This window comes from Phaseolus vulgaris, chromosome 6 (assembly GCF_000499845.2).
Source record: "Phaseolus vulgaris cultivar G19833 chromosome 6, P. vulgaris v2.0, whole genome shotgun sequence".
Lineage (NCBI taxonomy): Eukaryota > Viridiplantae > Streptophyta > Magnoliopsida > Fabales > Fabaceae > Phaseolus > Phaseolus vulgaris.
The window spans coordinates 18,255,758-18,282,748 of NC_023754.2; the positions used below are offsets into that span (position 1 = coordinate 18,255,758).

Here is a 26,991-nt window from a genome sequence, read left to right on the forward strand (position 1 = left end):
GCATTTATGTGTTGATCAATGTCATATTAGATAAGAATTCTGAATTACTTACTACTGGACACAGAACTTCGGAAAGCAAATTTTCATATAGAGCATTTGTGTGTTATGTTTGCTTAGATTGATTTCTAACTCGGTTAGAAACTGATATATGATATTTGTATGCGCTTATATTTTCTTCTACATTCTTGTAAATAAGATATACCATGGATTCCATGAATTCAGCCTACAGAAATCGACTTTATGGATTGGTGAGGAGTGAGGATGAAGTTATACTTTTCCTCGTTTTTAGTAGATTGTAACATAGTGCATTGATTTTTTTTTTTAATGTAGGGACTTTTTTCTACTACCAAGGAGTTCAAAACGAGATTGTAGTTCAAAACGAGATTAACTGACAATTATTTTTTTTCTGCCTCATGACTGGTCGGTTCAGCATTGACAATAATGGAATCGATAGTGAAAAAATTTCAGTCAAAATTTAGAAAAGTTAGGGAAGAGATAAATCGATGGGACGAACTTCAATCTTGCTTAATTTCACAGTTTAGGAACGCTTCTCATATTGTTGATAGGTTTCAGGTTATTTGAATTTCCTTATACTTTTACTGTATACTTTTATTTTTTTTCTACCCTATTTATTACTGATTTGACCTTGATATTGCCAATGTTGTAGTTGCTTCAAAATACCAACAATCATGGTGTTCTAAATTGTGTCAGTGGCATGAGAGATGCTCTTTTGGACAAGCAGATTGAATCGCTCAGCAACATTTTGGTTTCCATGAGAAAGACTTTGTAAGTTTCTATTGTTATCTAGTGATATGTAAAACTGATGGGTATTTTAATTTAATTTTATGGCTAATGCAATCATGTTTTCAGTTTGGAATTGTTCCCTATTTTTTTTATTTTTTTGAATGGCATAAGTAGCAAACGGTTGTTTAAGAGTGTTTAGGATAAGTTTTTCCTTAAACATTTATAAGAGGAAAACTTAAAAGTAAAAATGAAACAAAATTTCCGGATGGCCAAAATCTTATGCAGATAAGTTTAAAAAAAAACTTTTAGCATATGGAATATTTCATTTTACTAGCAGCTGTTGATATGGATTGATTATATCACTGTATCAAGTTTAGCCTGAGAATGCTGTGTAATGTATAAATACAAGTTACATATGATATCTTTTATATGAATGAACCATAGAGATTAGATTAATGCATAATGGTTTTTTTTTTATGATGTTGATGAAATGGTAATTGTCTTGGTTTTATTAGTTTTTACTTACTGTGGTTTTATCCTTCTTTCGGTCTTTAGGTGTACTTAATAAAAATAAGAAATTATGAAGTGTTTTTCGTTCAGCTTTTATGATCAAGGTTATGAACATTGATGTAGGGGATGGTTTGTTTGTTTTGGTGACTAATTTCTTTAAATTTTCAGGGAAGAGTTTCATTGTATTGCCTTATCTCTTGACAAAATTCACCGAGACAGTAGACAACTAGTGAATGGCGGTTCTTCTCACCTGAACAGGAAACAATTGCAGCAGCAAGTTGGCATGAAACCCAGTCTTATTTATTGCCTTGATAGCCTGATGTTTATACATGAGATATATAACTCTGAGTAAGGAACAACTTTTTCTTAATGTATATTATTGTGCTTCTTGATTAACCAGAAATGCAATTACTCTGCTTCCTTCACTTAATGTTTGTTCTGCATCTACTATGGATACTGTATATGAACATATGGCTTATTTCTGACCAATTAAACTAAGTCTCGTTGCTGGGCAAGAAGTTCTTGAAAACTAAAAAATGTAACAGCTCTTCTGTTTTCCTTTCCTTTTAGTCAAGATTGTTAATCATTAATCTTTATTATTTGTTGGGTGAAACGACTTCTAAACTCTCAATGTTATTGATGATGGAATGCAACTTTTTCCTTTTAAAAGCTTTTCTGTAGAAGTGTTTTTTTCCCCTTTGTTTCTACTTCGGATAACACCATGTTGATCTGGTAAAAAAATATTTACTATTTTTTTTTCTGTTGTATTAGGTATTTATTAAAATCATCAGTGATCTCCGCACTATCAGAAATTGCGTTGAAATCAAGGTATGAATACCAATGGTACTGTTTAGATATTCAAATGTCATAATTGTGTATGTGTATGACAGTGTGTCCATGGCCACACATGCGTTTGTGTATATTTTGTTGTTTTGATCATGTGTGTGTGACTGTCGGAAAGTAAATGAGATGGTGTTGTGAGCCTGGAACATTTAGAAGCAACCTCAAGAGCATGTAAAAGAATTTTGTTATCCCATTCAAATCAGGTGGTCTTTTTTTCAGTCAAACTTTAAACAAAATCAGTCGCAACGTCTTAGTTAACTTAATATACCCAGAAGTAAAACATTCTCAAAGGCTTCATTATTACTCCTCCAAGAAAAAGATGAGTCGTCAGTGAAATGAAGATGTGAAACCTCAACTTCCTTTAAACCAACTTTGATGCCTTTAATGAGCTCTCTACTAATGTTACAGAATACAAAAGTAAAAACCATTCCCAATACCTAAATTCTTATTTTTTAATTTCCCTAAGCCAAGATATACTTTTGTTGTTATTCATAGTCATAAAAAGTGTAGTAGGAAATCTACCTTCTACATTTAACATCAAAATCTTTCTATCAAGGAAAGCAAAGGCAACGATGCAAACTAGTGATATGTTTCTGCTCTTGCATCCAATTCTATGTACATTGAGATAGCTACATTAATCATGTACTTTATTCATGAAAAAACTTGCCTTCATTTTCCAATGCCTGTACTTATGTTACTAATGTTTTATTTTGTACTTTGCATTTACTGCATTGCAGTGCCAGTGACCTTGGTGCACTTCAGCAACTATTGGTTGATCAACCCAATATCCAAACTGAGGAAGGTATGCTAGAATCATCTGTGAGGTAGTAAAAGTGATGTTTTGGTCATTAACGATAAAAAATGTATATGCATGTCAACACCATTAATTTCATGTAATGTAATGCTTATGATAATCATTAGGAATGCTTCATTTTGAATTAGACCTCCGTATGCTTCTGGGACCTCCTATATGATCTTTAGATCAGTGTTGGAGCATTGCTATTGATTTTGAATTTCACATTTACTCTGTTGTTAATGAATAGAATATACTATTATACTGTCTTTACTTAAGAAATCTGGATTGCTTTATTTAGACATTATAAGATGTCAAATTTGATTCAATTGTTTTAAAGTAAATTGGGGTTCGTTAAATTTCTGAGACTTGGGTAACCTAACTTGGCCTGCAAGTATAATTGTTGTGTGGAACAAAGCTGTTGATTACATGAAAGCTCTAAAAGAACTTGTCTCTTTAAACAAAGTTGTTTATCTTTTCTCTCACCCCCCTCCCCCCTTCCTTTACCACTTGAGAGGACAACAATGGGTTTGGTTTGAAATAGTTTATACTACGGAGATTTTACATGGTTTTGTTTAAAGAATCTATAAACTAAAACTCTACAAGCCTGGTGGTACCCCTTATTTTTAGGAAAACTAAATATGTTAAACTAAGAGATGGATATTTTATTAATTTGTTTAGATGATCTAGTTTCTGGGGTGTTTATAGCACATTCTTTTGGGGTGGGGGTGTGTGAGGAAAGGGGAAGCAAGAAAATATATAGATACTCTAGTAACACAAAACAATTTAAATTTTAAGATACATTGTCTTTGGTGTTCTATAATGATAGGACAACAAGATAACTAAGGTGTATGTAAGAAGAATCTGGGTTATTCCTTATCTGAAAGTAATCGCTTGAGATACTGATATCTATTTGAGAGAGAGTGACTGGATACTGTCAAATTACCTAGAGTTGGTTTCTTGTTATTTTTTTAAGCATTTTCTGCGTTGTTTTAGAAACACAAGACCTGATATCACCTTGATGCAGGCCTGAGTTTTTCCTAATGATATATTACTTGGGAGTTGTGCACTTTTTATTCATTTTATTCTCGGCTAACTATCATTTAATCTGTATGTGGCAAACACATGATATGATGATAGTATGAAAAAGTTTTTACATTAATCATTGCCGAGTGACACACATATACTAATGTCATTTCTTGCTGTTTGACTTTTGGCCGCAGTTCAATATGTATTTGATATGATATTTGCCGAAGAACTGAGTTGATGATCCTCTCTAGTATGGATGTTGACTAGGAACAGGGTTATGCCTGAGCTTTTTATATTTTATCTTTATTTAATTTTTTGTTGACAGTATACTATCATATTTGGACTTCCAAATTGCTTAATTGATTAGGATTTTAAATTTTGGAAACTAATATAACATCAGGATTTGGGTTAAATATTGTTTCCAAATATAAGGAAGCAAAAGAAGACAGTCTTTTTGGGGATTAAAAGAAAGTATTTGTATATTTAGATTGACTAAAAATATAGCTAATCCTTGAAATTTTTATATTTGATTAAGGTTTCTTTAAGATTATCACCTCCCGATTTTGTGGTCCCTACACGGGTGTTAATTATAATTTGTAAACAAGTAAAACAAATATTACTAGAGTAGTCACATATGATAAATTAGTTCTATGGAGGACTATCTGGTTGAAACAACAAACAGTTATTATTGTCCAGATACTGCAAAGCAATAATTGAGATATACACCTGATCTACTAAAGCTGATAAATACACTTACTGCTGTGATAAGGACAATATGATAAGGCTGGTGAGGAGCAGTGAAAAATGTAGCAGAAAAAACTGGATGTCCATCATGTGTCTTGCAATCTTCCCACATCTTTATCTGTAACATTTGATTTTAAGTGACAAAAAAAATTGAGACATCTATAATAAATTAAACAAATAAAAATGCAGCACAACATAAGCATGCATGAGAATGTTACTGATAGGAACTTGGTTATTATGGGATGCCCAAGTCCCACATTGAGTAGCATGGGATGTTCGGCAGAGTATTTAAATGTTTGGTTCTTCGTCTCTGACAGCTACCTTTGAGAGTGGGTTCCACAAATGTTGGGTACTTATCAATTACTCACTCTTATAAAGAGAACAGTATGTAGTTTTCTGTTGGTATTTTTTCGGAGTTTCTAAAATATATTTCGGATGATATAATTAAAAGATATTTCTTGATTTAAAATTACCTTCTTAATTATACAATCAAAAATACATATTATAATAAAATGGGTTACAAATCTTATAATCTAATATACAACAAAAAAAAATAAACAAATAAAGAATTCTAATATATATTCATAAAGGTATGATTGAAATTAAAAAAAAAAAATATAGAAATGTGAAAAGAAGGTATAGAAGTGTAATTTGCCTTATCGTCATCTTCAGTATCCAATAATAGAGCCCTTCACGTACCGACTTATATATCCATGTTCATAGTTTCTTTCTGGTCAATTAAAAATTTACTTAATATTATTTTATTCTATAAATCATTTTATAAAGTTATCGTTTTCTTTAAAAATTGACATCAAGAATAAAGAGTGAATTATTGAAAATAAAATCTTAATACACTTCTATACCTTCTTTTCACATTTCTATATTTTTTTTTTAATTTCAATCATACCTTTATGAATATATATTAGAATTCTTTATTTGTTTATTTTTTTTGTTGTATATTAGATTATAAGATTTGTAACCCATTTTATTATAATATGTATTTTTGATTGTATAATTAAGAAGGTAATTTTAAATCAAGAAATATCTTTTAATTATATCATCCGAAATATATTTTAGAAACTCCGAAAAAATACCAACAGAAAACTACATACTGTTCTCTTTACAAAAGTGATTAAAAATCTTTTTATTATTTATAACTTCTGTTTGCGAAATTATATATATGTGTGTTAAAACCTAATTCTTTAACTGAAGGCTTTATATTATATGCCTTTTATATTTTACTTTAATTGTTTTATCTAGATGTGTATGTTTTTTGTCCATTTTTTTATATTATTAGATGAGTTTCTCCCTAACCACTTTGGGGAAAGAAAAATAAGAAGAAAAAAATTTACTTCTTCATAAACTAAAAAATAAAAAAGTTAAATAAATAATATGAAATAAATTCTATATATGAACTTATACATTAAACCAATTTTAACTTGAAAAAAATTAATTTCATTTATTTTTTATTTTTTCTTCTATAAAGAGCTTAAACAGAAACTTGTTAAAAAGGAGTCTCTTTAAATATTTTCTTATAGCAATTTAGTCTAACATTTGCGTATGTAACAAAATTATTTTATAAATAATAATAAAAATTTCTAATTAGTAAACCGAATTCATTTATAATTTTTTATTTGTTCAATTTTCTTTTTACGATTTTCAGTTTTTAAATTAGATTTTCTGGGTTTAAATAAGGTGAGAATTTAGTTTTTTCAGACAAACAGACGACACCGTTTTCCTTTTTTTTTCTCTGAGATAGGAGAATTCTTACCCTTTCAGTTCGTTCAATCAAAGAAGACTACAGTAGCATTGGCACCTTCTCTTTTATATATACTCCGGGTTTCGCACTGTTTTGATTCTCTTCTAAGGTACTCTCTGATTGCCTTCAGCTATTTGATATTCTTTTAGTTAATTCCAGTTACTGTTCTTTCTCATCTCTGTTTCTCTGCGTTTCTTCCAACACCGAAGTTTTCCACAGATACCCAAATGCTTTTCCCTTCTTCTGATTGATTTTTCTGAACCCCAATTGTGTAAAGTTTTCTTTTTCTAATATTGAATACACTCTTATTTTCGAATTTTATTCTTGGGTATAAAGATCTCAGAAATGGGAACTTTTCTTGAACTTGAGAAAGAATTCTTGCTAATGTCGTTTTCTTCATTCTTTTGTTTAAATTTTGAAAGAATTTACTCTGTTTATGTTCTTGATTTTATTTTTCAAATAATTTGAATTTATTTTTTATATATAATTCTGATTCTTTCTTAAGTGGAGGTTTGTCACTAGTTCTTTCTTGTAATTTTCAGGATAAGCATTCTCTTGTTAGGTTCTTTCTCCGCGATTGAAGTCATTTCTCTAGTTCCGAGTGGCTTAAGCATCTTGAAGATTGAACTATGGCGCTTCAGGGAACCACCTTATCCTCCTTCAATGTAAATTGTCAATTTTCTTTTAATCTAAAAGCTAACTTAATTATTATTTTACAGAATTGATAAGACGCCTTCTTTAGTTCTTGGTACATTTTCAAACAAGAGCATGATCAATGTCATATTAGATAAGAATTCCGAAATTGAATCTCGATTTACTTTAAATACTTGACACAGAACTCCGGAAAACAAAATTAGGCTTTGTCATTGTATTGATTTTTGACTCTCTTAGAAGATGATATATGATATTTGTATATGCGTTTATATTTTCCTCTGCATTCTTGTAAATAAGATTTACCATGAATTCAGCTGACAGAAATCAGCTTTATGGATTGATGAGGAGTGAGGATGAAGTCATACTTTTTCCCTAAATAATTCTGTAGTTTTTACACAGTGCATTGATTTTATCTTAGGGAGTTTCTTCTACTATCAAGGAGGAGTTAAATGTCTTGCCACATTCATTCATCAATAGCTTTCAGAAACTGCATCATGTTTCTTTTCCTTTCTGTACTCCAAACAAGTTAGTTTGGAGCAGAAGTTTTGGAAGAGGAAATCAAATATGTCTTTTTTATGGTCCATTTCTCAACTTGCAAATGGGAAGATTCAGTAAGTAATTTCTCTCTTTTAGATTTTGCTTTAGTCCAATCTTTTTGCATCTATGCTCCAATTTTTCAATACATATTTTGCTGAATTTAACCTTTCCATGTCTAAAAATGCCTTTGATTTCTATCAGTGGGCACACTGGGAGTGAAAAGTGAAGACTCAGATGGCACATTGAACAGCGAGAGCATTGTATTGGATGAAGAGACTTTGGAGGAAGAGCTACAGAATGCCATAGCGGAAGAGGATTATGCTGAAGCAGCAGTAATAAGGGATACTCTGAAAAAACTTCAGAAAGATAGCAAGACAGCAGTATTTGGAACAAACAGCCGGTTTTATGAGTCATTCAGGAACGGTGACCTTGCAGTCATGCAAACCTTGTGGGCGAAAAGGGATGAGACATGCTGTGTCCATCCTGGTTTGAAGGGAATAATTGGTTATGATGATATCATTGAGAGCTGGAATTTTGTATGGGCTAACTACGAGTTTCCACTAGAAATTAGGCTAGAAGACATTAAAGTTCATGCTAGTGGGAATACAGGATTTGTTACTTGCATGGAATTTGTCAAGACAAAGGGAGGCAGATGGGGAGGACAATTTGTAACAAATGTGTTTGAGAAGATTGATGGACAGTGGTTTATCTGTATCCATCATGCTTCCCCAGTAGACCTATAAACACATCAAAGTTTGCAATATAAATAGGAAGTTCATCCTGAATTGCTCTTCTCCTATTCTTCTCTTTTTCTATGTTTGTATCCGCTTTCGTTATGTTTGGTGCTGAATCTTAATTTGTCTCCAAAGATTCGCAAGTTTAACATTACAACTGCACAACAAATAATATATAGAAGCTCGGTTGAGGATTAGAAAATAAAATCAATTTCTTTATGTAAAAGTTTAGGTTCTATTAATTCCTCAAAAATCTAACTTTTTAATTATGCAGAAGTTAATTTAGAGTCTAAAAAATAACAGGTTGTTGGTGAGATATGTGTTAACCCAATAACAATTTAATACACATAAATAATATTCTATTGTTTTCTATCTCATGACTCTTTGTATACTCTAACATAGAAGAAAGCATATAGTATAGGTAATACTAATACTTTTATCAGATGTTTGAAGTCAAAATACAGAAATGGAAGGAGAGTATAAACATTCATTTAACATCTTTTTTATAGTCACTTATTAAGTTTTTGAAAATTATTCCCCAACCAAATGTAATAGTGTGAATAAGAAAGCAAAGTCCATCCATATAAAAAAATCATTAATTAAGCATTTTTGTATGAAAGCCTATATTGATACAATTTCTAAAACATACCAACCTGAACTCATACACAAAACACATCATGTATCTATCATGGTTTTAAATTAAACTACAACTGTAATTAAACTGCAGTGTACAAGGTTTTTTGACTTTGTGGTTGCAACCATCAACTCTATTTATCTCTTATTTTTCACTATGCTCTTGACAAAATTACAGACACTTTAGAATTATTGGAAATAAAATCTTAATTAAAGAAAAAGTATAATTTAGAAAGATATAATTTATCTATTTTTTTTTTCTTTTATACAAATTTTAATGTTAGGCATCAACTTCACATTTCAGTTATACTGATACCTCAATTAACAACAATCATATGTCATTACATGAAAAAAAAATTATTAAAAGAAAGAAAAAATAAAGAAAATACAAAAATATGGGAACTAGATTAAAACTCAAATATTAACAAAAGTGATACATATATAGACTATACCTATTCATAAAAAAGTTTAAGCTTTAAAGAAAATACAAAAATATGGGATACATATATAGATTATACCTATTCATAAAGAATTCTAAGCTTTTAACTCTTTAATTTTTTTAATATATATATATATATATATTGATAATTTGATATTTAAAAAATACAAATACACATATATCTACAACTCATTTAAATAAATATAAATATATATGATAATACATATCTATACCTATATATAAATTATAAGTGAGATTTTCATTATAACCCTTTTTGGTATACATAATTTTTTTCCTATTTTTTCTTTATATCAATATTTCATTTTATTATTTTATTTTGGTTATTTTGTCATTTTATAATTACTTAAATTTAAAACTAAAAAAAGTTAATATTAAATTTAAAAAAAAACTGTTTATGTAATTAATTACTAATTTTATTTTTAGTTACATATTTAGTTTTAGTATTTAATTTTTAATTGTTTTTTAGTTTTTAAAATATAATAAAGATTTAAGTAAAACTCCATAAATATCTCATTAATATAATTTATTTTTTTATAAAATTAGTAAATTTAAAATTTAGTTTTATTAATATTAATAGTTATTTTTTTTATTTTTTTTAAATAATTTCATTTTTTTTCTTTGAAGCGCAAATACATAGACACTCTTGTGTCTGTGATGTTGCCGCCAGTCCGCTAGTAATTAATAAACTGAATTCATTTATAATTTTTTATTTGTTCAATTTTCTTTTTACGATTTTAAATTTGATATTAAACAAACGACACCGTTTTCCTTCTTCTCTCAGATAGGAGAATTCTAACCCTTTTAGTTCGTTCAATCAAAGATTTAGTTCCTTTATATACACTCCGTGTTGCAGTTGCGCACTGTTTTGATTTTGATTTCTTCCAAGGTACTCTATTTGCTTGCCGCTATTTGATATTCTTTTACTTAATTCCAGTTATTTTTCTTTTTCATCTCTGTTTCTCTGCGTTTCTTCGAACACCGAAGTTGCACAGATACCCAAATTGTTTTCCCTTCTTCTGTGTGATTTTTCTGAACCCCTATTGTCTAAAGTTTTCTTTTTTTAATATTGAATACATTTTGATTTTCGAATTTTATTCTTGGATATAAAGATCTCAGAAATGGGAACTTTTCTTGAACTTGAAAGAATTCTTTATTCTTTTGTTTGAATTTTGAAAGAATTTATTTCTATTTATGTTCTTGATTTTATTTTTCAAATTGTCACTAGTTTTTTTTGTTGTAATTTTCAGGATAAGCATTTTCTGGTTAGTTTTATCTTGAAGCTTGAACTATGGCGATTCACGGAACCAGCTTATCCTTCAATGTAAATGGCTAAATTTCTTTTAATCCAAAAGTAATTTATTTATTATTGTACAGAATTGCGCATCTTTACTTCTTGGCAAATTTTCATATAAGAACATTTGTGGGTTGATAATGTCATATTAGATAAGAATTCTGATATTGAATATTGATTTATTTTGACTACTTGACACAGAACTCCGGAAAACAAAATTAGGCTTTGTCACGCATGATATTTGATTGTGCTTATATTTTCCTCTGCATTATTGTAAATAAGATATACTTGACTTTATGGATTGGTGAGGGGTGAGGATGAAATTATACTTTTCCATTCTGTATTTTTCTAGTAGATTGCAACACACATTTATTTTATCTTTTTTAATGTAGGGACTTTCTTATTCTATCAAGGAGTTAAACGTGTTGGCATACTCATTCATCAGTAGCTTTCAGAGGCATCATGTTTCTTTCCCTCTATGTATTCCAAACAAGTTAGTTTGGAACACAAATTTTGGAAGAGGAGACCCAATATGTCTTTTTCATGGTCCATTTCTCAAATTGCAAATGGGAAGATTCAGTGAGTACCTTCATTTAAAACCTTATAATTCACATTGTCCTTTTCGAAAATATGTTGAGTAAGGCTAGTGCTTTAGTCCAATCCTTTTGCATTTATGCCCCAATTTTTTCCGTACATATTTTGCTAAATTTAGTCTTTCCATGTCTAAAATTGCCTTTGGTTTCTATGAGTGGGAATACTGAGAGTCAAAACTGAAGATTCAGATGGCACATTTGATACTGAGAGCATTGTATTGGATGAAGAGACGTTGGAGAAAGAGCTACAGAATGCCATAGCTGAAGAGAATTATGCTGAAGCAGAAATAATAAGAGATACTCTGAAAAACCTTCAGAAAGATAGCAAGACAGCAATAGTTGAAGCGAACAGTCGGTTCTATGAGGCATTCAAGACTGATGACCTTACACTCATGCAAACCTTATGGGTGAAAAAGGATGAGGCATGCTGTGTTCGTTCTGGTTTAAAGGAGATAACTGGTTATGATGATATCATCGAGAGCTGGAATTCTATATGGGCTAACTACGAGTTTCCCCTAGAAATTAGGGTAGAAGACATTGAGGTTCATGTTAGAGGGAATTTAGGATCGGTTAATTGCATGGAATTTGTCAAGACAAATGGAGGTAGATGGGGATTACAAGTTGTAACAAACGTGTTTAAGAAAATTGATGGACAGTGGTTTATTTGTATCCATCATGCTTCCCCAGTAGATCTATCAACCCATCAAACAACATAGATAGGAAGTTCATCCTGAGTTGCTCTTCTCCATTCTTCTCTATTTCTATGTTTGTATCCATTTTTGTTATGTTTGGTGCTGAATCTTAATTGGTCTTTCTATGTTTTTATTTATGTTTGGTGCTGAATCTTAATTCGTCTCCAAAGATTCCGCAAGTTTGACATTACAACTTGACTGCACAACAAAAAAATATGTAGAAGCTGTGTTGAGGATTAGAAAATAAAATCAATTTCTTTATGTTAGAAGTTTTGTTTCTATTAATTCCTCAAAAATGTAACTTTTTAATATAGAAGCTGTGTTGAAGATTAGAAAATAAAATCAATTTCTTTATGTAGAAGTTTTGTTTCTATTAATTCCTCAAAAATTTAACTTTTTAATTATGCAGAAGTTAATTTAGAATTAAAAAATAATAGGTTGTTGAAAGGATGGTGTTGGTGAGATATGTGTTAAAACAATTAATCAGACAAATTTAATTGTTCAAATGTTGTTGTGTTAAACAAAAACTATTGGGTTATTTTGGGGTTTGAGGAATGCATAAAACAACAACCCTAATAGCAATGAGAAAGATCAGAGAAAAGAGAGAATAAAAAAAGCGAAAGTGAGAATGAATTGTATTCTGTAAAAGTGTAAAACTGATTCAGTGTCAAATAGAAAAATACAGGAGTGTATATATAGAACAGTAGTACCTAAATAGTTGGCTAAGAAATAGAAAAATAATATGGGCCCAATGGAGGCCCAAAAGCTTTAACATCTCCATAATTGCATTTCATAATTTACGATTTAAAATACATTGTCTAATATGAAAATGCATTTATGATGATACAATTTAAAATACATTTCCATATTATAAAATCTAAAATATATTTTTAAATATGAAAACATTTTTTAGATTGGTAAACTACAAAACACAATTTTAGATTATAAAGTACAATTCAAAATGCTTTCAAATTACACACAATACAAAACTCAAGAACAATTAAGTATTTTCCAACATACTGTACAGGAGGAAACCATCGGGTGGAGGAAGAAAGAGCCTTCCAAATTATGGACCAATGTAAAAAAGTTTGGACCCTAAAAAGTTGTAGGAAAGGTTCCATGAACCTAATGTAAATAAGGCTGAAATAAATAAATAAAAGAGAAAAAAATAATATACAATAATACTTCAATCAGGGCTCATCATTTATGAGTAATTAATACTACGCATTAAATTGTAACCATACTCTTTTTCTCTCATCACATCCCTTAAAAGTTAAAACGAATATGTAGGACATTTCTTCCTGTACCTCCATAAATATTTTGATTCCAAAACTACCCTTGTCAAAAGGTATATGATCTGTAATTTTATTTTTAAATTATAAAATCTGTAACTTTATGAATTCTATAATTTAAAATACAAAATTGCATTTTGAATTCTAGAATTCGAAATGGATTTTCAAATTGTATTTCGAATTTTAGAGTTTAAAATTTTAAGATCCAGAAAAAGTAGAAAAGAGTAGTCAATAATAAAAAAAAAGAATAAAATTATCATTTCACAAAGCCATGAAATGTCTTTGAACATAAGCAGGAACCAAAGTGAATGACATAAAATTGTTTGCGAAAACTAAAAACAGCAAACAAAGGTAGCTTCATCCACTTGGCGACAAGCAACTCCAAAACATGTGACCAAAATTTTGATCTGTGTAACCCTTTTGGATTTTGGCTTCTATGGAGATAACTAATCAAAGTGGTCCTGAGAGACACCTTCAAGTTCAATGTTTCTTCAATTTCTTCACTTTCAGACCCTTCTTTTTCAGGTCAGATATATCAATCTATATCTAAGGTATCTATAGGTTTATTTCCGAGGACTTTCGGCACCCTGGTTTTGTAGACAAAGGAAGGACAATGCATGGCCCTTGGTTTAGAAAATTTAGTGTGAAATGAAGGAAACCTTTCTTTGCTCACAACCAAAGGGGTCTCTATATCTTTATTTTATCAAATGTGGATAGAAGAAGTTTAAGAAAAATAAAGGAACACCACTAGTGACGCAATATTATAAGTTCAGTTTTAGTTTCACTTTCATAAAACTAGTTAGATTTTCAATAATTTTCGGTTTCTTTCCCCCTTTATCTTGGAACAGAGTTGTCTAACTCTGACTTAGAATAATCGTTACTTTCATGATCACACTATATATAAAATGGCTTGAAAGTAAATTTTTTTTCTTTTCAGTGATGACATTCATGTTACGGAGATCATATCCAAATGCGATGCGACAAAGTGAGTGAGGAGGGTCCAGCTAAAATTTTTACCTGAGGTGAAGGAACAAAGTTTGGACCACCGTGGTAACTGAGTAGTCAGAGTCATTAAGCACAAGATGGGAATTGCTAAGAAGGACACCAAAGTGTGGCACCAAAATTATGGATATCTTTTGAGATTTTGTGTCACCGATGTGAAAGGAACGAGAGAAAACCCCCCAGCAAGAGAGATGGATGAACTTATCACACAATACATGAGGTGGGTTTTGGTTCTTAGAGAAAGCTAAGGAAAGAAAAGAAACTAAATTAAGGTGAAGATATTTTCAAAGCTTTTTCTTGTCTCCCCTTTTATTACTTTTTTTAATATATGTATTTTTGAGACCATGCATTAAACCTCTCTTGGGTCTACAAAAAGAGCTCTTGTTGGTGGCGTTTTGGTTAATTCATGGAACTTGTTATTTGTCCCTTCATTTTTCAATGACTTTATGCACCACAAGTCCTCTGGGCACGAGAGCAATTTCCAATGTGGAATATGATGGTTCAGCTCATCTCTTCCTCCAACTTCACTCACAATGATCTTGCAATTATCATCCTTGGATTCAGCAGCCATGTTGTGTACAAATTGGCACAAGGCTCTCACTAGCTTCCCTGAGAATGGACCTTCATGGTGCACCCCATACATGAAATAGAACCCAAATGGGTTGAAGAAATCAGGTATGGTTGGCAATTTCAAACATGGGAACACTTTATCAATCAACCACCAACTCTTGGTGCATAGCAAGCAAGAAAAAGGTGCTTTTCCAAGCCTTAGCTTGAATATCTCCCCACTGTTCCATACACTCAGCATAGCCCAACTGTTAGGGACTTGTCCATCTGACCCAAAATCCCCCCAAGCAATATCTCCCTTGAAATAGGCCACCCATGTCCCCAAACTTAGCTTGTTCCTAAGTATGTTGCCTATGTCATTAGGAAAAAACTCTGTGGACCCCATGAATCTTCTATAGAGGTATTCAGCTTGGTCAACCTTCAACCTTGCTATCTCAATGTTGGATGATACTTGAAAGCAATGATGGTTCACCGGGTTCACAAGAATAGCTGGAGTCCTAAACTTGGTGTAGCCAAACTTGTCCATAAAGAGACTAACCGAGGCTTGGTTGTCTTTTTCTGTTGCCATATATGCATAGTCCACATCCTTGGAAGTGAACCATTCTTCTAGCCTTCTCACAAGGCTTGAGCCAATCCCTTTTCTTCGGTGATGGGGTGATACCCTTAGGCCAAGGACATATCCTACCTTTGCCAAATCGTTCGGAGGATGACCATGAACCGTCACCAGCTTTATAGACCCTTGAATCACACCAACCAGTTCATTCTCCAACTCTGCCACCTACAACCAAATTGAACAGTTAGCGGACATGATGATCAAACAAGAAGAATATGAATAAGGAGAAGAACAAGAAGAGGTGAAAGACACAGAAGATTAAATTGTGGCACGTACATAATGAGAATATAATAAGAAAGTTTTGAAGCCATGAAGTTAGTGCCTTATAGTGGCTGACATAGCATGCATATCACTTACCAGCATCATGTACATTGGACTGTTTCGAATCCTACAAATGGGGTCACCCATAGTGTCTGTGAAGAGGAACACGCTTTCTGATGGCCCTACCTCGCATCTTCTCTCAAGATCTTCCACTTGAGCCCTATCATATTGCCTCTCATAGCTTCTGATTCTGAACTTGTTGAATTCCATACCCAAAAGAAAGAGATTTCAAGGATGATGAAGTTAGAAGGAGTTTTATGTGTGATGATTGAGCGAAACAAAAGTAAAAGGAAGCTCAAAGCTTAAGAAGTTACACAAGATACAAATAGCAAGACAGTGCAACCAACGAGAATTAATACTACAGTGGTTTCATAGACTTCATTATGATAATGAATTATACGCAGGAGATGGAAAGAAAAACAAAATACAAAAACAGTTGGTCGAAAGAGAGAGAAAGAAAAAGGAAGAATGAAGTAGAAAGAGAGAGAGATTAAAACTATGAAGAATGTTCTTTATCAGATTCATGAATAACCTAGGCTTCAATAATAATTGTAGACAAAAGTTTAGATTAATAATGGAATGTGTTTTCTAGTTTTTTGTGTCCATTCCTCCTATTTATATATAGGTTAAGGTAATGTTATTTTATATGTATAAATATTTAATTATAAGTTTACCCTTCATTTTATTTTTAGTGACTTATATACTATTTCTTAGATTAAATGCTGATAAAAAAAATCTCTTAGATTAAAATTCCACGTAATAAAACGAAATAAAGATTACAATCTGAACTCCACGTTACTTTTTCTTTTTTCACGCATAATTATGAGTCCAAATTCATCAAGTATGCAAGGTACTATGGTCCAATTTTGATTGGCACTGTTATTTCCCTAGCAAAGCAAGGTCCTAAACTGAGTTGAACTGACATAACCTTATGCCTTTTATATTTAAGAGACAGATTTAAATAAAATAAATATTCTTAATCATATCAAACACAATTTCAGAAAATTGTATTTACTTGGATTTATAAAATAATTGGTTTATGATATGTACTGTAAATTTATGTTTTTTTTATAACAATGGTAATAATTTATTGCAAATAATGTAATAATTTTATGTATGAAATAATGAAATAACTACTATGAATAATTCCAAACAATTTCACCTATTCTCGTCCAAACAAAGCAATAGTTAAACAAGAAAATTAGTGGTTCTTTCAAAGAAAAAACACTTATTTTGCCAAAGAAAAAAAAAAACTACAGTTTAAACAGGAGGAGGTTCTTTTGTGGTGCGTGATAGTGTGGAAACACTGTTGCATTGTGATGATTAACTGACCAAACCCTCTGCAACTTTTTCTGACACGTTCTTACCGCTTCAGATTCTGCCTGTATTTTGTTTATTACAAAATCTTGTTCCTCAATCACCTGCTTTCTTTATACCCATATATCACTAATTATTGGTACTTCATATCAGAAAAATGATGAAGGTTCTTTCAATTAAAATGCACATTCTAATTAAATAAATATTTATGTAACTAAAAAAGCAGTTTCATTTCGCCCACAAAAAAACTACTTTTTTACTTTTATTTTAAACTGCATTTAGTAGTAAATAAAATGAATGTGAGAAGTGTAAAACAATGCATGCATGTAGAGGTGCAAAAAGAAAAGTAATTATTTATATATTATGATAGCAGAAAGTGTGGGTCCAATGTGGAGATGAATTAGAAGCAAGAGAGGTATTGTATTGGACGGTGGTGGCTCTGCTTCGTAATCCTTTTGTTAAAAAACAAACAAAAACTACACAATTCGATACACATCAACACCAATCATCATTGCATCACAAATCAACGTCACACACATGTTCTACTTTTAAATTTAATATATTAATATTTTTTGTAATAATATAAATAATTTAACCTCAAATTCGAGATATAATATTTTTAAGGTTAATGTTACAGTTTTATCTTTAAAAAAAGTTTTGATAGGTTGGAGAATAAAGAAATATATAAATTGAGTTTCGACTCTGAAGCGATATGGGATATTGGGTGTACTAGAACAAGCTCCCTAGTCGAGGTTTAAGGAGAGGATTTTTTTTAGCTGAGCGGCTTGGGACAAATTTTCATTCTCACATATGGCATCACTGTTCCGACCTCAAGTCCGGGAGATAACATCACTAGTATCAATCACCGCATCTGAGATACTGTCTGTTTTGGAGGTCGATGCTCCATCACGGTTTTGTCCTTAAAAGGTGCCTGAGTGGGTTGGAGAATGAAGGATATTTTTTTTATGATCAACAATAAAAATTATATACATATGAACCACTTCAGAAGTGATTCAACCCTTATACAAAAAGCAAGAACGACCTGACCACCTAACACCTTCCAAACAACTATTAAAAATATTAATCCTGACAAAAATGAACTCCATCACCAAACTAAAGCGAGTAAAGACATAACAGAGAGTCGAGACACCAATCAGAGAAAAAAAAAAGTAATCTGAGGGGAACTTAAACGTAATCCAAGACCAAATCTTTAATTGAGCAAGAGAAAAGATCTCAGAAGAATCCATAACTATGGAGGAGGAAAGATATAAACTGTCATTGACAGCGACTCCTAAGCTATGTAGAACTATATTAGGTGTACCGGAACAACATTACTATTCTGCACAAAACTCTTTAATAAATTATCTTGGTATGACTATGTTTTTGAAAGATTGTTTTCCATTTATCATTTAAGAAATTGTAAGGCAGCAGTTACAGTAACATCCCTATATTTTTTTCACATCTAATATTATAATATGCGTGAATTTCCAATTTCAATGGTTCCACTACAACGTCAACATCTGATCTTGACGTGTCACATCTCTCAATCTCACCTCTTTGCTACATAAGCAACACTTGTAATCCTAAGGTGCGACTTAACGAAAATTACCAATTTTTATATATTTTAAAAAAGATAAAGACCAAATTGATTTTTTTAAATTACTGAACTACATTAAATATTAATCATAAATATATGAACGAATAATGTAATTATACTAAAATATAAATATTAAAAATAGATAAGATTAACATTAATCAGACCAACGCTAATTTCATTTTTAAATAATTATTTTCGACTAAGTCAATGTTATGCTAGTCTCTCACTAACATGAATATTTTTCCCTTAAAAAGTTAAAAAAAAAATAGTATCAACTTAGAGTGTCCTCAATCAACTCTATTAACACCCAACATTAAATGGACTGTAATAAAGTAGACTTAACTAATAATAGTTTGAGAATAACATAAATATTTATTTATTAAAAAAATTAAAAACAATTAGTATCATCTTAAAATTGACTAAACCAACTCTATCAACTCTTAAATCATTTAAAAATTATTTTACACTTTTTAACTTTTAAAAAAAAAACTAACCTTAACTAACCTTTTACATCACATTGTAATCAACTAATATTTGTAAGCTATTTTTTATCTTGTTGTAATAAAATTTTATGTTATTAAGCCGGCTTGGTAGAATTGAATTATTCACTAAACTTAAAGTCTACTAATAAAATGATATTAAAGTTTATTAAAGAATCTTAACAAAAATGATTCAACCTATTGTACGATCAACTATCAAATTTTCGATGTTCCCAATGTGTGAAGTTAGTTTTTTTCATCATGAAAAAGTTATCTTATAGCCGAGTAATGATCATGCACAATATAGTATTTCTTTTAATTTTATTTTAATAAAAAGAGAAACACTTTAAGTGTGAATAAACAAACATTAAAATAAAAAAATGAAAAGAAGTGTTAAATCAAACATGATGCTACTAACTTTGTTCGAAAGTGTAAGAATGCAGAACTCATACACAAAACTTAAGCATTTTGAAGCCCTCATCCTTTGGTCTTTTTCTTGGCTTTTCAATATAGCCTTTACGTACAGTTAGCTTTTAACCCTTTTGCTTCTTCCAACTACATTCCTTTGCTCACTAATCATAAGATCCTCCATTGTTAATGGAAAAGACACGTGTTCCAAGGTCCTCCAATGGGGAAGTTCACACTGTAAATGAATGGGTTGGGTCCCACCACTGAATTGGAAGAAGGAGAAAAAAAATGGTAGTGGGAGGTTCCCTTAGGTTCATGATTGTATTCTCCACAACAAGTGTACCACCTGCCTTGTTGTGCCTTTCTTTGCATGCATTATGGTGTCCTCCTCTTAACTCCTTTGGATATGCTTACTTTTGGAGTTTGCATTCACAATGTGCCCATGAGTCCTAAATAGGGACCCACTCTTCCTCTTCTCTTCTCAAACCCTAAGTGGGAAAGTGGGTCTCATCCAATTCCAAAAAATGTTGTTTTATTTTTGGACTCTTCCTCATGCTTTTCCTCATCATCCATCTTCATTATTCATCATGAGTTTCTTCTCTTTTCTCTTTGATTTTCCAAACTTAAAAAAAAGAACAAAAAAACATTCTCATTCTCTTTCAATCTCCACTTCTTCTTTCTCCCACTCTTGTTAAAAAATAACTTTAAGTCTAACTCAACCTCATAAAACCGGCTCAATGAGATGAGATTTGCACCCACTTATATACTATGAAAGACTCTAATCTCTAGTCGATGTGGGATCTCCAACACACACCCCTCACGCCGAGGCTACCAACTCGTGCGTGGAGATATATGTTATGGGTGGTTCGATAACGACTCGATAGCGGGTGGCCTGATAAACCAACAAATACTCGTTAGGATATGCTCGAAATGACTCTGATACCATGTTAAGAAGTGGACTTTAAGTTTAACTCAACCTCATAAAATCGGCTCAATAAGGTGAGGTTTGCACCCACTTATATACTATGAAAGGTCTCCAACAACTCTCAAGCTTCATTTTCAACCAAACAAAAATACAAGAGTACTATTGCTTATTGCTTCTTGTTGGTTGATTGATGGCTTCCTTTATTTAATTATTGTTACAATAAATTTTTTAATTTCCAAATAGACTTTATATTGCTCATAAAAAACATTTGTTTGGATCATGTGATGTGTAAGAAAATCAAAATGAGGATTTTCATGAAAAGAATAGTTGTGGTTCCTTGCATGTAAAGAGAAACACGAGAAAAATCATGTTAATGAGTGTAAAATGACTAGATTACTCTTCCTTTTTTTACATGCATGTTAGAGATTCTTACAATCAGATATTTTTGAAATGGCAAAGGATTAGGGATTCGTTTGTTAACCATGGTGAAGGATTAGGATTAGGTTTGAACATTCCATTAAAAACCATGAATATTATCTTCGATTCAAACTATTTGTTGTTAATTCTTCTTCTTGCTTCATGTTTGTGTGCTTGGTGCCACTTGAGTTCATCGTTGTTTGTGTGAAGAGAAATTGAGGTGGTTGGTTGGTGGTGTTGTGTTAAAAAGCTTCGTTGGTGGACTAGATCTGAAGAATGTTGGTAAGTTCTTCACATTTGTATATGATATATGAATATGCATCCATGGAGTACTGCAACAACCACTCTAATTGATTATGTGCATAATCGATTTCCTTTACATGATAATCAATTAAGTGTTTTCTTTTTAAACATAATTGATTATCCATGCTCATAATCAATTAGTAAACCCTTTTTCTAATATGTGTGAATGAATACATACATTTTTAACCATGTCATATATTATAGGTACTTGATTAAAGTAATGTGTTCTCCTTGCTTTCATTTTGACTTCATTGCCATAATCGATTTTTGTGTCATTTCCTTCCCGCATTGTTATGATAATCTCTTTGTTTGGCTATTGTATGACTTGGAGGTAGTTGAAGTTTGACCTATATGATTGTTGATATAGGCACTTTGGTGGAGGAATATATTAGTGTGGTATTGTACATGACTGAAACATCTTTTGTTCAGTTCATTGCATAGATAATCAACAAGTAAGTCTTAAACATTATACATAAATGTTTGGTCCTTTCGTTGAAAACATTTTTTTTTTAATTTTTCACATATATAATAAATATTTGTAATATATTTTAATTGATTCATATTATTACGATGGAGTGAAAGTAAAATATCCTCATAATTAAAATGAAGTAATATATTTTTGTTTGTAAAAACTCTAATTACTTATTTGTATATCTTTTTATTGACAATAAATTGCAAAAATTGAATGTTATGTTACATAATTATTATAAAAACAAACAAATTTAAATATATCATATGATAATTCATATTATTCTTATTATTATACTTCATTTTATTATAATAATTATTACTTTCTTTTATTCTTACTCTTCTTACTTTATTTTATTATAATTTAATACTTTATTTTATCATAATTATTACTAATTTATTTTATTATAATTATTATTACTTTATTTTATTATAATTATTATTGGTTTATTTTATTATGTAATTGGTAGTTAAAATCTTGGTTGCTAATTAAATACCAATTTAAAAACCATTTAACAATAATAAAAACTAATTTAGAAACCATCTTTTTTAGTTTCTAAAATGGTCTCTAATTTAGTTACTTTAACAACTAATTTTTTTTATCTCTAAAATTGGATTTTATTTCATGTTTTTCTTGTAGTGATTCCAATTTTATTTCCTTTTAACAAAATTCATTTTCAACAATTTTGCATGAATCCACAATACTCGATAATTCGTATTATTTTTTAATTGGAGGTGAGGGACCGTAAGAAAAATAAGTAATCATATTTCATTTTAAATTAATTTTAAACATAAGGACAAAATTATAATATTATAATTTCATCAATTAATTTTTTTTTTATGAATCACACTAGTCATTTTGTTCACAAATTTTTTATAAATTTTTTCTTCATCTTCCTTTATTTCTTTACATTCTTTTCTTTAATCCAAATAACTTCATTTTTCACTTTCCCCCCTCAAATTTATGATTTCCTCTTACATAAATCCATCACTCATTCCAAACACATGGCATAAATTCATCCCTCATTTTTTTGCTTTAATGACTTCCCCTATTTACGTGTACAAAAATAGATAATCTTACAAATACTTCAATCACTTTCACACTTATCTTTTCCCATGATTTCCTCTTACATGTCGTATAGGCCCTCACTTTTTACTATCCTTTATAGCTGGTGATTGTTATTCTTCCTTCATGAACAATTGTGGTACTTAAAGGAAAGGAAATAATAGCCATATAAAAGAAAAGTTATCTATCCATTATCTATTTTTTTTATCAATAATAAAATAAATAAATAAATAAATAGGGACTACTTCAGGAGGAGTGGTCCAATCCTTATACAGAAATACTTCACACAGTCTCCTATCCATTATCTATTATGCAATGTTTAAATATTTTCAATCTTTTAAGGTTCTCTTTTCTACTTCATATATGCCATTATATATATATATATATATATATATATTAATAAGAGTTCAAACATTCATAAACTTTTCTGTTTTATTTAATTTATTTTTCATATATATATATATATTTTATACTTCACTTAATTGTCCAATCAAATTGGTGAGATACTGTATATAAATATAAATATAGTATGAAATATAAAGTATAAAGTAACGGTTATAATAGTTGTGCTAATGTAACAATAGATTCAATTAGAGGATAGGGACCAATAGTGTATAAATGTATAGTTATACTTTACTATGCCTTAAGACTTAAAATGTATTACTATATATGTAGTTTACATAATGCTTTTTAAGGGGGGAAATTGTATTCGAGTATGTACATGAAAAAAATGTAAATGTGTATAAAATTTCCATTAAAAGTGGTAAACAAATTTAAAGAAAATGGATAAAAAAAATTACATAAAGGCAAAGAGGGTGGAACAGGTAAAGCAAGAAGAAGACATAGGGCACATAAAAAGCAATGGAAGCAGTTAAATTAGTACGGAGTACACAGATCACGTCTTTAACTTTTCTCATTTATCAATGGCCTTTGAGCAGTAATAATAACATCTTCACCAAACAGAGATTTATTTATTTTTTGTTATTGTTTTTTCTATGTGTAGGATACAATATAATGTTTGCTTTCGTGAATAGACAATAATTGTTGGTTGGGTTGGTTGTCATCTCATACATACAAAAGCATCATATTCCTACCCAAACTTTTGTTCCTTTTTTTTTTTTTTTGAGTTTAAAGCTGTTTGAGCCAGTACTTTTGTTGTCTTGTGGTCCGTATTCGTTCATTTGATAACATATATTATTCAGATGCTGAGAAAAAAAAATAGTATTCAGTTGATCGAATGGGATATTCATGAACCTAAAGAAGGCAAAAATGGAGAAGACAATGATCAATGATTGATTGATACGTAGGCTAGCATTTTGAGCTACACAAATTTTCCTTCCTCTAGATTATTTGTAAAGTTTAATGGATGAAAATAGTTTTCAATACAAGAAACCAAAACTGAAAATTCATTCTAAATTTCAAAAATGAAAAAAATACTGACACCTTAAAAAATAAAAGCATTCATCTGATATATATTAGTATTTTAAATTAAAAAATAAAACAAAATTAAAAATATTATTTTATTAAACTGATTGATATATAACTATTTTTTGAGTCTCAAAATATCAGCACCCAATTAAAATATAGTTAAAAACATTTGTCTGAGCATGCTTGATATAAATGTTTGGCATAAGATGCTGCAGAACTTAGCAATTCGATGGAATATGTTATCTGATGATGACAATTACCTAAATGTAAGATATTGAAAACTAGGGTTCTCTGAATGTATATTTGATAGCGAAGTTTTGAGGAAACAAAGGGTTTCATTAGGGTTTTGGAAGCTATTCGAAAAGGGAAAGCATTTTGGATGGTTTATGATATGAAGACGATTTTTAACCCTTTGCTTCATTGGTATCCTTTAATTGCTAGCAGCAGAACTTGACCTTATTTATTAATGGAAGCGACCCATTTGGTTTTCCCTCTCAGATGTTGTCTTCAACATGAGAATGGCAATTCTTTCACAGGAATAACAATGCACTGCAAAATTTCTTGTTTTACAAAGTGTGCATGTTATGATCTTACCCCTGTCATGAGTCAAACTACGTGCGTTGATTATTGCACCGAATTCCTCTTCAACTCAAACTTCGCTTTTGGAACCAACTTTTACAAACTCGTGTGAATGAACATGTATAATAATTTGGTCAGGATCAGTTCACTGATGCAAAATCAAGTTCTTTTTATACAGTCAAATAAGTAATCACAGTGTTGTTAACTTTAACTCTTTTTATGGATAGCAAAAAAGACAATACATACAAGATTATACATGAATAGAAGCTTATATATAAGATATTTATTAAAATAATAATTTTTTAGACTTAAATGTATTATCGAGATAGTTTATTGTAATGAATGATACATAAAATGAATAATTTTTTATGTAAAAATAATTAGTGTACAAGTTCTATAATTGGTGGTGTGCTAAATTATGAATAATCCAACTTCTATTTACATGGAAAAAGCCTAAAATGTGTATGGTGAAATGTGGATTTGTGAAGTGTGTAGAGAGGAAGGACAAAATTTGAGTTAAGTTCTTGGGTTCTATATTGTACATATTTATTTTGATAATCATAATAATAAAGAAGCTAAATTCATCTCCTAATGGCTGTAATGCATCTCCATCATTAATTATTGATTCAGAAGATTTGATAATGGAGGTCGTTTATGGCAACACGTCATGTTTCCATTGTAAGAAATGCAAGCAATCCATGGAAGAGTGTGACATTCAGAACTGATATTCCCCAAAATTAGAATCCTAGTGGGCAAAGTTAGTGTGTATATATTGCTTCAAATTGAAATGAATCACTCTATCATCCCCTCCAAGAAAGAGTAGAGATTAAAAGTAGTGGACACATATATTTGTCTCTACCATTTTTGGTAAGAAAGAGTAGATTGGAATGTGATTAAAATTAACTCTGTAAGGATTGGGACACAAGAATTGGCACCATTGAAATGTCTCTTTTAATTTAATTAATTACCGATAAAAAAAACTCTCTTATTTTTTAGGCTTATCCAATTATACATGTTAATTTTTTTTATAAGTAAAGAGTATAAAATAAAATGAGATATTTTAATAACGTTTCAACTCTTATAAAAAAAAACTTCAAACTAAATTTTTTGATACCCAACCAACTGAGAATCCAATCGATCCTACAAAACTTTAACCATAGTGACAAAGATATGTCAAGATCGATAGGAACATGATTACGACAGAATATAAATACATCATTTATTTAAATGAGTCATGTTCTGGCACAAGAATAGAAGTTAAATAACACCCAGAGATATAATCTTTACTAGAAAGCAGAAGAACCAAAAGAAATAAATATTAAACCAAACCTGCGAACATAGTATTTCTCTTTTTTTATTTAATAATATTATTTTAGTTAAAAACTATATAGTGGATAAAACACAATTATTATAAAAAAAACAATATACAGCTTAATATGCTTTTTTTAAATTAGTTGCTGGTAAAATAATGAATGCAATCATTTACAGTGCACTTTCTTTTATCTATATTAATATATAAAAATGGTATCAATTTTGAATAACTTTTTCATGTATATTATTTTCTTATAATTTTATCTTTATTATGATAACGTTCGGATAACTATTAGTGTTTCTGTAATTATAAAATGTGTTTAATATTTTCCTTGTCTAAAAGTCAAAAGCTAGTTAGGTTTTTTCATTTCTCTTTTGTTTAAACGCGTATATATAAGAACGTAATGTTATAAAAAAAATGTAGGATATTGTATTTTGGTGTAGAGTTTCTTATAATATTATGGACATGATATCTCAATGTGATGCGACAAAGTGAGGAAGGAGGGTCCAGCTAAAAAATTTACCTCAGGGGAAGGAACAAATTTTGGACCACCATGGTAACTGAGTAGTCAGAGTCATGAGGCACAAGATGGGAATTGCTAAGAAGGACACCAAAGTGTGGCACCAAAATTATGGATATCTTTTGAGATTTTGTGTCACCGATGTGAAAGGAACTAGAGAAAAACCCCCACCAAGAGAGATGGATGGACTTATCACACAATACATGAGGTGGGTTTTGGTTCTTAGAGAAAGCTAAGGAAAGAAAAGAAACTAAATTAAGGTGAAGATATTCTCAAAGCTCTTTCTTGTCTCTGATAGCTGTAGTTTTGCTGTCAAATTAATATGATTCTAGCGTAGACTTGTCTAACACTAGAGAGATGA

The 26,991-nt window shown here is 30.3% G+C and overlaps 4 protein-coding genes across 9 annotated transcripts in view; 3 read left to right on the forward strand and 1 right to left on the reverse strand.

The window, feature by feature from the left end:
- LOC137831492 (uncharacterized protein At5g43822-like) overlaps positions 1-4,464 on the forward strand; it is an 81,475-nt gene extending 77,011 nt beyond the window's left edge. For 2 of the 4 annotated variants that reach the window (XM_068639186.1, XM_068639184.1), the window contains 6 exons: positions 431-573; positions 668-786; positions 1,423-1,602; positions 2,026-2,082; positions 2,835-2,899; positions 4,114-4,464. In XM_068639186.1, the coding sequence (XP_068495287.1) occupies positions 442-573; positions 668-786; positions 1,423-1,602; positions 2,026-2,082; positions 2,835-2,899; positions 4,114-4,157 (597 nt within the window). In that variant the 5' untranslated portion in view covers positions 431-441 and the 3' untranslated portion in view covers positions 4,158-4,464. Of the gene's footprint in view, positions 1-330; positions 574-667; positions 787-1,422; positions 1,603-2,025; positions 2,083-2,834; positions 2,900-4,113 lie in introns of all 4 variants that reach the window. The other 2 variants (XM_068639183.1, XM_068639185.1) reach the window with 2 other exon arrangements.
- A 1,913-nt stretch (positions 4,465-6,377) lies between these two features.
- On the forward strand, positions 6,378-8,398 carry LOC137831491 (uncharacterized). Of its 3 annotated transcripts, none has more exons than XM_068639182.1 (4): positions 6,378-6,544; positions 6,945-7,087; positions 7,495-7,687; positions 7,815-8,398. In XM_068639182.1, the coding sequence occupies exons 2-4, from the start codon at positions 7,052-7,054 to the stop codon at positions 8,354-8,356; spliced, it is 771 nt and encodes a 256-aa protein (XP_068495283.1). In that variant the 5' UTR covers positions 6,378-6,544; positions 6,945-7,051; the 3' UTR covers positions 8,357-8,398. The 3 variants fall into 3 exon arrangements, with proteins under 3 accessions (XP_068495283.1, XP_068495281.1, XP_068495282.1); XM_068639180.1 differs by having other exon boundaries at positions 6,391-6,531; positions 6,965-7,087; XM_068639181.1 differs by lacking the exon at positions 6,378-6,544 and adding an exon at positions 6,575-6,693 and having other exon boundaries at positions 6,965-7,087.
- Positions 8,399-10,188: 1,790 nt separating this feature from the next.
- On the forward strand, positions 10,189-12,151 carry LOC137831494 (uncharacterized). The gene is made up of 4 exons (XM_068639187.1): positions 10,189-10,326; positions 10,688-10,761; positions 11,124-11,310; positions 11,481-12,151. The coding sequence occupies exons 2-4, from the start codon at positions 10,729-10,731 to the stop codon at positions 12,038-12,040; spliced, it is 780 nt and encodes a 259-aa protein (XP_068495288.1). The 5' UTR covers positions 10,189-10,326; positions 10,688-10,728; the 3' UTR covers positions 12,041-12,151.
- Positions 12,152-14,589: 2,438 nt separating this feature from the next.
- LOC137831495 (probable N-acetyltransferase HLS1-like) lies at positions 14,590-16,352 on the reverse strand. The gene is made up of 2 exons (XM_068639188.1): positions 15,848-16,352; positions 14,590-15,655 (listed from the first exon to the last, which is right to left on the reverse strand). Exons 1-2 carry the CDS (start codon positions 16,019-16,021, stop codon positions 14,660-14,662), a joined length of 1,170 nt encoding a protein of 389 aa, XP_068495289.1. The 5' UTR covers positions 16,022-16,352; the 3' UTR covers positions 14,590-14,659.
- Between the last annotated feature and the right edge of the window lie 10,639 nt (positions 16,353-26,991).